We start from the raw sequence: 11,845 nt of genomic DNA on the forward strand, positions 1-11,845 counted from the left end.
GAACACATATATGCATGCTTGAATCACTATGAAAGTTTTTTGACAACCTTAGAACACATATATGCATAATTGAATCACTATGAGAGTTTTTTGACAACATTAGAACACATATAAGCATGATTGTGATACAGAAGACATTTATTTGACAACCTTATAATACATATATGCAGTCTTGAATCACTATGATATTTTTTTGATAACCTTAGAACACATATCTGCATGATTGAATCACTATGATTTTTTTTTTGTCAGCCTTAGAACACATATCTGAAGTCTATTAATGTCCTTCACTTTATTGCTAGCTAGTCTATGTGTAATTCATTCATGTTACTTTGATTGCTTTAGATTGGGTGTATTGTATATAAATTATTTCATTATATTTTGTTTATCAATACTAACCTTTCTTTTCTCCTGTAGGATGTTGGAGATAATGAACGTAGAGGAGCTGATGGAGGCATGGATGAAGGGGCAGATCGAGACAATGAAGAAGATGATGCTCAAAATCTTGGCGATGATTAGATTCATGTATTGAATTTATTGTACCTTCTTGTTGTTAAAAAAAACTCTTTATAAATGTTTACTTATAAATAATTAGAACTTGGCGAGGATTATAGTAGATCAATAAATTGTTTCAGCTACTTTGTATATGTAGTTTTTATGTGTACTTTGTTTTTTATACATAGGATATATAAATTGTATAACGAGAATTTTTTTCTCGATATTTATATTTCAAACAAATTTTTATTTTTTATTTTTATTTTTTGTGATGGATTAGCGACAGATAATATCCATTGCTAATTAGTATTGGCCTCCAATTTAGCGACGGATTAGGGGCTGATATTTATCTGTCGCAAAATTGAATCGGCCAATGTTTTGCGACATATTGTAATCCGTCGCTACAATAGAAACGAAATTAGCAACGGATGTGTATCTGTCGCAAAACCAAATCTCTGCGGATTAGCGATGTCCTCACGATGGATCATGGCATTCGCTAATCCATCATAAATTAGTGACGGAAGTAGCGACAAATATGTTCTGTCACCAATTAGCGACTAGGAAATTGCGATGAAATTTATTCGTCGCTAATCCATTGCTAAACTTTTTAGCAATGGATTTATGATGGATTAACGACGGATTACGCATGTCGCTAATCCATAGATTTCTTGTAGTGAGAGAGGAGTGGCTGGATGGGGGGGGGGGAAGAGAGAGAGAGGGGGAAAATCACGCCCTTCTCCCTTGATCCCGCAAAAAGATTTCACAAAAACACACCAGTAAAAAGAAATTCGCCAAAAAATTAGTCTTCACGGGCGCACTTTCACAGTGCATCAACAAAAACTGAATTTGATTTCACCTTTTCATTGGTGCTAAGCAAAATAGCGCCAATGAAAAGTACTTTTACTGACGTGCCAACGGGGTGTGCCAATAAATCTATTATTTTTTATAATGTTTACGCTACTAAGATAAACAATAAAAGTTATTTTCTTGTTAAGATAACCTATAGAAGATTTAGGAGGGATGGTAGAAATTTGCATATGGTTTTATAGATATGAAGAAAGCTTATGATAAGGTACCAAATAACTTAATTTGGTTAGTATTAAGGAAGAAACAAATTTCTTATAGATATATTAAAATAATTCAAGATATGCATGCAAAGGCAATTAAGACAATTAGAACTACAGGTGTGGTCAGACAAGGTTGTTTACAATTAGGATTGGGTTACATCAAGCATTTACTTTAAGCATATACTTTTTGCTTTAGTTATAGATGAAATAATGTCTTAAATCCAAGTAGAAGTTCCTTGGTCTAGGTTATCCATAGATGATATAGTATTGGTTAATTATGATAAAAAATATATAGAGAAGCAACTAAATTTTTGAAGGAGTATGCTAGAAAAAATGGCTCAAGTTCTTTTTTTACTTAGAGAAACAGTCTCAGGCGCAAAGACTTAGCTGCGCTAGTCTTGCCAGCATAAAACTTTGAGGGCTTACCCATCGACTACAACGAGTCACAAAGCTTTGACTTACACAAGGGGTGGTGCCTATGGGATTAATTTGAACCTAGACTTCCTGTCAAATGGTCTAGGCCCGATCCCATTATGCAAAACCTCTTGGGTCTAAAAAATGGTTTAAGAATTAGTAGAACAACAACTGAATATATGGGGTGCAAGTTTACTACATGAAAGTTAGTATAAAAATATATCATAAGAATACAAGATATGTCCATTCAACATTGTGTATAGTAGAATGGTGGATGTGAAGAATATCACTAATAAGATTAGTGTGGCTTGGGTTAAGTCAAGACAACGTGTTATATAATAAAAGAGTACCTCTATGATTTAAATGGCCTTTTTATAAGGCTGTTATAAGACAAGTACTATTATATAGAGTTAAATGTCAAGTGTTTAAGAAGCTATAAGAAGACAAAATATATGTTGTAGAGATACAAATGCTAAGATTTATATTTAGGATTATAAGAAAGGATAAAATTAAAAATAAATATATTATTATGAACCTAGGAGTCAGATTAATAAAAGAGAAAATAAGTAAATGTCATTTAAGATTGTTTAAACATGTTGCACAGAGACCTTTCAAAGGTTAGTGTGAGAAATGTTGAAATGGTACAAATAAAAATAACTAAGAAAAGAGGAACACCACTGAAGACTTTGAAAAAGTAGTTAGAGATAAAAAATTGTGAAGTAGCTAAAGTTACAACTCTAGATTGACAAGAATGGAGAAATAAGACTTGAAAAGCTGACCCCATGTAGTTGATGATAAGTCATGATGATGGTGATGTGAAACACTTTATTATGAAGCATCAAATAAAGACGAACGGCTTTCTTCCTTGGAGAAAGGATAAAGCTGCATATTTTCATGGTTAGCTGAGATAAAAAAAACTATTTAAAAAAAAATTTGTTGTTTATTAACATAGTGACAACATGAAAGACTACTCAAAGACATTGAGTCAAGCTTGAGCTGACTTGTTTACAAAAAAACACATGGTATCAAAGTTGAAAACAATGTAATTTGAACTCTAAGTCTAGCGTTTTCAAGCCAAAGACCAACAATTTGTTTGATACTTTGTAATGCAAAAATATACCTAAAAGTTTTTCAAAAGCTCAGTTAAACTTTGGGCAATAATAAAGACACAATAAATTTTCAATATTGTTAAAAACACACCTAAATTTTTCATGGTTAATTACAAAAAAAATAGTTTGCTTTAATTTATCCAAGTTATTTAAATGTATGCTGTAATTACCAAAACTCAGGTGTGCTTTAGTATCACCAAAATTTTAGGTGCATTTTTGAGAAATTTTCTTAAAAAAGTTATTGTTTTGAGGGTAAATCAATAACTTTATCCAATTAACTTAACTTGGGTTAATGACAACTCAAGTTAAATTGACAAACATGTGTTTCTAATTGAGAGAATATATTTAACAATATCAAAAGCTTAGCTCTATTTAACTCCATTAATGCCATGCCACACACTTTAAAATAAATAACAAATTGCACGCAAAGTAACAAGGAATAATTCTGGCTCATCATTAGAATTAAATGGCGACTTTTGTCAGTTAGACCAACTTTACTCACCATCCACTTGAAACACAAGCAGTTTTGAGCGTTAATTGATGACTATAATCTGAACGTTTGTCAAGGACACTGGCACTAAACTTATCACCTATTTTCAGAATCCTCACAAATTTTTTGGTTATTATATTTAACTGCCTGTCTTTTTTCATCTTTGGTTCAAAAACAGGCTTGATCCTACTAATATCACTAAGCTAATCATTTTTTTTTTTCACCTGTCAAAATAGGTAAAATGTCCTCAAGATTTTTTCATTTGACACATGGACAGAAAATATGTTATTCCGTAACCAAGGGAACGTACCAAAAAAGGTGCGTAACATTTAGACATCTTTTTGTAATTTAACATTTATTAAACATGTCCAACCCGGAAGTTGGTCCTGCTCACTCTAGACAATAAGCCCAATTGGATATGTCTTCTGGTCCTTTAACCAAGCCAAATAGACTGTTCTACGAATTCCCATCTTCTATATGCTAGTTGATGAGGCACTCAGTGGGTATACTCGAGCCAAGTCGAACCTAACGATGACTATGCAGGATACAACTCGATTACGCTCATCCCTTATCTCATTCCTATGTCATGCTCCATATGGGATCTCATTGTTGCAAGTTGTTTTTAGATGGATTCAGCATGATCTATGATAGGAATCAACCCTTCTATTTTTATTTTTTTTTGACAAAAAAATATGACTTTTTAGATCAATAAATTTCAGCATTTTTATGACCGTTGATTTTTAAATCACTAGAAAATCCAGTTGGATTTTTACAATTCAAGTGCCAATACATCCAGAAAATGTTGATCACCCCTTCATCTCAAGTTCGACTCTCACCAGCCCACAAGGGCTCGCTCATCTGGTAGGGGCGACTTTAATGTCACCAAGTAGATCAATTTGTACTTCAATATTAAAAAATAAATCAATTTGTACAAAAAGAACAAAATTATTCTCCAAACTCATAGGGATGGCAGTGGACCGGGGGACAACAGGGCTCCTCCCGCCTCGCCCGTTTGAACCGGGGATGAAAGGCATGAAATAGGGATGGAGGCGGGGATGAAGGTTAAAATCTATCCCCATGCGGGGATGGAGGCAAGGATGGACTTATGCTTTTTTCCGCTCTGCCTCACCCCCGTTTGAACCGGGATGGAGGACATGAAACAAGGATAGAGGTAGGGGTGGAGGTTAAAATCCATCTCCGTGAGGGGATGAAGGTTCGGATTTTGAAATGGGGCGGGGATGGAGACCTTGTCCCCCGCCCCCACCCCTGTCTACTGCCATCCCTACCCATTCACAGATGATTTTCACATCCCCGACCTAGCTAACGTAGCTAGAGATCTGGACAAAAAATTGATATTATAAAAACCATTTTGAATCTATATTCTTGAAACTGTACATAAGGTGAATCAATGGTTGCGGGGTGCTTTGATCCAGACCCATACATAATCGCACCAAACCCTATATGGTCAAGGTTTAGAAGGCCCGATTAGAATCAGGGTCGGACCATAATTGTCCAATTAATATATGTTGCCTGGTACGTACCACCGAGGTGGTATCTCATGTCCTAAGCGGGGTCCTGTGTCAAGCTGGACGCCCAGGATCGAATCCCTCTGCCACATGGGGATGGCTGGTGTTCTGATAGGAGTCTGCCTAACCCCAGCTTGCCTTATATATATATATATATATATATATATATATATATATATATATATATATATATATATATATATATATATATATGAGTCCAGCTTGACACAGGACCCCGCTTACGACATGAGATACCACCTCGGTGGTACCAGGCAACATATATTAATTGGACAATTATGGTCTGACCCTGATTCTAATCGGGCCTGGTATGGTCTGTGAAATTTCATAAGCAATTTTCAATGTAAAAATAATAAAAAATATTATTTTATCAAATATGGTTAGACTCTGGTTTATGTAATCACTATAGGATCCAGGTATGGTTTTTTTTGTGGTGGGTCCGATTAAAGCAGGTCCAAACCCGATACCATTATCTCAACTCAGGTTTGAATCTGGTTTCACATGGCCATGAACCAAACCCGACCGGTTGACACCCTAGGTATGACCATAGGGATGAGTGACCTGTACCATTACCAACCCAATAAGGCAGGATCAGCTTGTTGGTTGTGGCCGGGTCTTTATGATCTTTGGTCTAAATAGAACTGGGGTTATTTTTTCTTTAAGTAGATATCATTTGCTATCCTGGTAGGTAGGGACCCCTTAGTTGAAACCTCATGAATGTATTCAGCATAGTCAAAATAGTAAAAATTGGTTCTTAGATTATACTTTTTGATGTAAAATTATATTTTTTTTAAGTTAAAAAAATTAATATATTGTAGGCAGTTGATTTTTTTAACCCTCATAAAATCTAACATAGAGAAACATGATCACATAGTCAATTTCTACTAAACTTAATACATAGAACACATTTAAAGAGTCAGCTATGCAAAAAAAAAAAACAAAAATTACATTTTTTTCACGAAAACGTTTCCTTACCCACTAGGGTAGCAAACATTAATTACCCCTTCTTTGAATTTGTAAATCTAATCGAAAGTTTGACATCACCAATTCTCAAAACATATAAAGCCGGTCCCATCATATCATATCAAACCGAGCATCTCGAGGTGGGATCAGGATCCGATATCTTTTCTCAAAACCGAATCAAGACCCGGACCCACATGGATCCCATCTAAATGGACAAAAAAACCTAATGTGAAATCCAGTTTGACAGTCATTCGAAAACCTAATGCAACAACAAAACCGGAACAGCCCGCGAAAAAAAAAACCCCACGTGCAAAAGTACTGTAGCAGGACAGGTGGCACAATGCTGAGGGTAGGTTTGGTACGACTCCACTTTGCATCCTTCAACCTCTCCCTCTTTCTCTAGAGTGCAAATTGTGGCCGCTGCGTGCGCGTACAAGGTGGGGCTTCCCTGCAATAATGGTTGCCATCACACTCTTACCCTAAATTACTAAAATGGTCGCATGGAATCTCGATGGCGCATGAGAGTTGCTGCTGCTTTATCACGGTTGAAGCACATCAAACTGAGTGGCCGTGTTCTCAATCCGGAGTTTTACTTTGCAGAAAGATGAGCTCATAAAGTGACTCGATTCTCGGCGGCTGTTTTGCTTCATGCAGATGTGTTCAACATGGTGGATTTAGTGGACGTCCACATTGTATTTTTCAATGGAAAAGATGTTCACAAAACTTTGATGCGTTTACAGTGTCAATTTTTGTATCATCGGAATCAGATTCCAACAGACGATTGCTACTGAAGATGAAACGTGTAAATCAGATCTATGAGGTTAGATTACCAAAAAATCTAAAAACGGCAGAGGTTTTGCTAAAGTATTGTAAAGTACAAGCGAATGAATATCTAGCAAATGTATATTCTTTGGAGTGGTAGAACCGTCCAGTTTGGAAAAGGGAGGGGTAAGAGATACATTAGTATACCTGTCAATTAATAACGACACGATCATGAATAAGTGAAGTATCTAACAACATGACATGCATGATGGCGATGAATATGAGCATGGGCAGACAAAAATCAGAGGGAAGAGGAGAGAGAGAGAGAGAGAGAGAGAGAGAGAGAGAGAGAGGAAATGGTGGTGGTGGTCCTTGCCTTCTTTTTCACCTTTTGCAATTCCCTTCCTCTGATTAAACCCTAGTCCCCCCACTCACCTCATTCCTTCCTTCTCCAGTCTTTCTCTCCTTCTCCCTCTCTGTTTGAGCAGAGGAAGAGTGGCAGCAGCATCCCTCAGCAACCATCACAACGGCGTATTGTTCTGAGGATGGAGAGGGGAGCAGCAGCAGAGGGGAGGAAGGGGAAGGAGAAGGAGAAGAAGCAAGAGGTGGTGGTGGAAGAGGAGGAGGAAGAAGAAGAGGACGAGGATGAGGAGGAGAAGAGGAAGAGGGCCACCACCGCCGGGCTCAACCGGAAGGGCTCCAATTCCAGCCAGGCACCGTCCTGCCAGGCGGAGAACTGCACATCCGACCTCACCAACGCCAAGCGCTACCACCGCCGGCACAAGGTCTGCGAACTGCACTCCAAGGCTGCCATCGCCATCGTCGCCGGCCTCCGCCAACGCTTTTGCCAGCAGTGCAGCAGGTACCACCCTCCGAATTCTGGGTTTTCGGCTCCCCATCTTTTTTTTTTCGGCAATTCTGGGTTCTCTTTTGCCCTTTTTCTCGTTGAAGAAGCACCCATTTGCTTTATTTTGGTTAATTTTGTTGATTGTAGAAGGTTTGTTCCACTACCATCTTCCTCTTTTGCAAATTCTGCTTGTTTTTGGCCTCTGCTTGGACAATTGTTCTTGTGGAAGTAGTGCCCACTTGTTTTCTTTTGTCTAATTCTGTTGGGTGTGAAGGTTTCATGAGCTGTCAGAGTTTGATGAGGCGAAGAGGAGTTGCCGGAGGCGGTTGGCGGGGCACAATGAGCGGAGGCGGAAGAATTCGATGGATTCGCAGGCGGACGGGGCAAGCAGAAGGGGGATTGGGCACCAACTGAAAGATAACCTCTGCAGGCCTTCCGAGGACGCTGGAAGGATGCAAATGGCCTTGCAGGGGAGTCCCGCTTATAAGCATTTCCAGATCAGATGAGACCCAAAATTGTTTCAGCAACCCTCATTTTTTAAGCATGCTCTCTCTCTTCTGTCATCTCTCTCTGGATTCCTTTTTTATGGGCTAACTGTCGTATCTTGGCGACATATGACATTATATGTAATCCATTAATGATCGTATGTAGTTGATCATAGCCCTAACATATAATGCCTGTTTTCATTTTTGGATTTGTGTATGTGAGATGGGGTTCTGTGTTTTACTTCTGTATGGTTATAGAAGCATCTCTGTGGCTCCACTTTGATCACCCTATGGCGAATTTTCTGTGATATTTTCCTTTTTGTAGTCTGATATGATTTTCTTCATTCCTTGCTTTTTACTTGTCTTTTCTGAATGTTTTGCTTTTCTGCATAATGGATTCATTTGCACTTGTCATTTTCTTTTGTGTGTGTCAGTGTAATCCATACTCTGCTTAAATTTGTTAGTTTCACTGTGATACAGTGAAGGACGCTTTCATCCTAAATTATTTTGAAATTTTTATGGGTGGTTTTCTGCAGTGTTACTATATTTTTGTTGCCTTCTTTTGTGTTCATTAAAAAAGAGTTTGTTACCCCAATTTGATAGTGCATTGACTTGTTTGAATAGACAGGTAGAGTTGATCTCCCAACACATTGGAATGAGGAAAAATTTCAACGTTAGAATTGGAATTTGCATAGGTGTCCATTGTACTCACCCTCCTACCTTCTGTGTCGTATCTGAGTTGCCCATGGTGAGGCTTAAGCGCTTCTTGTCCATATAGTGGTAAAACTTCACAAAAGTGAACTTGAACTTACCAATTGCAAATTTCTTCCCTGCTACATAGATAGAGGTTAGTTTGTGAAGTAAAATTTGTGTTTCCCTTTTCCTTTATCCGATTAGTTTGATTCTCTGCCACCAGTTGAATTCCTTGATCATTTTGTCATGTCTGCTAGATGCTTCATGTGATTCTTATAACTGAAGAGACTGTTTGAAAGATCTGGTACTCTTGCATTGCAGAGTGAGAATACTCTGGTACATGGTGCTTGGCTAATGAAATCAAAATATGATTTTCCTTCAAGTTTAACTGAGACAATTACTTGGTCATGAGTTCCTAACATGGGTCCCAGAAATATGCAATATTTTCTAGATTATCAGAATGAACACACACGGTGGTTGGACAGTATTTATTCAAACTTACCGATGGCCATTATCATCAGTCCTAGCTGATATTATGGGTTCAAATTCACAGGGGACTTTCTCCAGCTTGATTATCATGAAAAGAAAAGTGCTAACGTTTCCTTCATAAACTTCTCCATTATTTTAATTATCATTTTGGTTAGAGTTGCCATTTTTATGCTGACAACTAAATAGCACATTCATAAATGAGATTTTTTTGGTTCATTCTTTTCCTTGGGAATCATTTGTATTGGGCTGCTTTTTATTTCTTTCAATCCTAATAAGTGGAAAATAGCACTCTTTCTTTCTCTATGATACAATTGTTTTCTGCTTCAGACTTCTAAAGAGCTTTAGTGGTTTCCTGAATTGCTTTTCTGATCCAAATGGAGTTAATATGGGGGGGTTGAACAGTTGTTCAGAAGCAGCCGTTACATTGTTTAGTTAAAGCTCAATAGGTAGGTCTCTAGATACTCTTGTCATCTCTGTGGGATCCTCTATTTGTCACCATTATCTATATAACATTTATGTTGTACTGATTGCACCTGGCTACCCAAATTATTTGTTTTCACTCGTACCTAGCACCAGCATGACCTTTAGCAGTGCATGGATTTTTTTACTAATTTCTAAGGTATTTCCAAATAACCTTTTCTTTTACCATATGTGATTCGAAACCATCATAAAATTTTTGTTATAATGGACTCCACCAAGCACTTTCACCATGTGATTCCAAACCATCATAAAATTTGTGTCATAGTGGGATCAACCAAGCACAAGATTCTCTACTTTTTTACTGTACCATTGTGGTAGCAGGCATACTCTGGAGGATTTCTTTCCTAATGGTACTGAATTCAGACTTTTGTTTTTGACAGGTGTCAACAGTTAAAATGGATTTCATGTGACCATTTCATAAATTTACCTTGCATCCTGCATCAATCCCCATCTTTCATGATCTAGAAATTTTTTATCACCATCCAACTGGATAATCAACTATGTCGTGTATCATGAAGTATAATGTTGCAACTCTGGCTAAGAGAATAGCCTCTTGGTGGTCAAAATTGTTAGAATTGTATTTGTATCGGATATGGATCCGATATTGGATCCATATCCGAGCGTATGCTTTCCCCATGCTTGGGCGGTGGCATACTTGTAATCCTGTATATTTTTTCATGTATTTTGTTCAGTAGTGTTAGATCATATATATATCTTATTAAGAGAGGGTCACGATACTTTTAACGTGCCCTACTTTCCATTTGGCATCCTCCTCCTCTTCCCCTCTCCTCTCTTCTCTTTATTTTGTATTTTCAGATTGAAGGCTATTCTCCAAAGCTTGAAGGCGCACTATCTTGAAGCCCTATTCAGATTCTTTCATGGTATCAAAGCCAACCCACGATCGACGCCTGTTTCTTCAGCCACGATCGAGTCTTCCACAGCCACGAGCGAGTCTTCTCCAGCCACGATCGACGAACTGCTGAGTTACGTCTGCCTTCTTCATCACGCCTGTCAACCAGGCCACGATCTGCTGAGTTTGATCTTCATTCTTCAGCCGAGTGCCTGATCCTCATCCTTCAACCGAGTGCCTGATCCTTCAGTCGAGTACCTTTGGAAACGCAAATATTATATCAGCATAATCATGTCCACCCTCTCTTCGAGTTTTCTCTCCCAACTCATCTCCCAAAAGTTAACCCATTCCAACTATTTGACGTGGAAACGCCAGATAGTCCCTTTCATTAAGAGCCATTGTCTATATGGTCATATTGATGGCTCTACTCCAGCCCCGCCTGAATTGATTTTGGGTGAAACAAAGGATACTACTAGTTCGGTGACTGCTACAGATAATATCCCTAATCCAGCATATGCCATATGGATGGCACATGATCAGGCTTTAGTTGCTTATATTACTTCTACCCTCTCTGAAGAAGTGCTTGCAGGTATAGATGATGATATCTCAGCTTTTCAACTATGGAATACGCTTGCAAATACATACTCTCAAGTTTTAGAAGCTAGATATCTTCAATTGAAGCGTCAATTTCAAAGCATAAATAGAGGCTCCAGATCTGTACTTGAGTATCTATATGAGATTAAAAATGTAAGCGATCAACTTGTTGTTATTGGCCATCCTATTTCAGACAAGGACAAAGTTCAGCAGGCTCTTAGTGGTCTAGGGTCAGAGTTTGATATATTTTGCACTGCTCTGGAGGTTCTCCCTGTCTTACCCTCTTTTGAAGACTTAAAGGCAAAATTGATCCAGCATGAGGCTAGTAGAGTTCACAGGCATGATGCTTCCATTTCTACTTCGCCCAGTATTTTAGTTACTTCTACACATGGTGTGTCAGGACAACGTGCACATACTTGGGCTCATACATCCGGACAAGGAAAGGGTATTCTTCCTACTCCTCAGGGCAGCACTCTTGTTAACATGCCAAAGCGTATCCCTACATGTTTCTATTGCAACAAGAGAGGACATGTTAAATCTGAATGTTGGCACAATCCTCAGAA

The 11,845-nt window shown here is 38.0% G+C and overlaps 1 protein-coding gene across 1 annotated transcript; it reads left to right on the forward strand.

Annotated features, from left to right (window-relative positions):
* Nucleotides 1–7,150: 7,150 nt before the first annotated feature.
* LOC149822810 (squamosa promoter-binding-like protein 5) lies at nucleotides 7,151–8,453 on the forward strand. Its single transcript, XM_089981273.1, has 2 exons — nucleotides 7,151–7,706; nucleotides 7,966–8,453. The coding sequence occupies exons 1-2, from the start codon at nucleotides 7,390–7,392 to the stop codon at nucleotides 8,195–8,197; spliced, it is 549 nt and encodes a 182-aa protein (XP_089837399.1). The 5' UTR covers nucleotides 7,151–7,389; the 3' UTR covers nucleotides 8,198–8,453.
* Nucleotides 8,454–11,845: the final 3,392 nt, after the last annotated feature.

Source organism: Nuphar pumila, chromosome 11, assembly GCF_984573655.1.
Source record: "Nuphar pumila chromosome 11, dmNupPumi1.hap1.1, whole genome shotgun sequence".
NCBI classification, from domain to species: Eukaryota; Viridiplantae; Streptophyta; class Magnoliopsida; order Nymphaeales; family Nymphaeaceae; genus Nuphar; species Nuphar pumila.

What these genes read in the sequence shown, in the direction of transcription:
- LOC149822810 (XM_089981273.1), top strand. Translation starts at nt 7,390, where the DNA reads ATGGAGAGGGGAGCAGCAGCAGAGGGGAGGAAGGGGAAGGAGAAGGAG. An exon ending in TTTTGCCAGCAGTGCAGCAG is followed by an intron (nt 7,707 to 7,965) that starts GTACCACCCTCC and finishes TTGGGTGTGAAG; the next exon opens with GTTTCATGAGCTGTCAGAGT.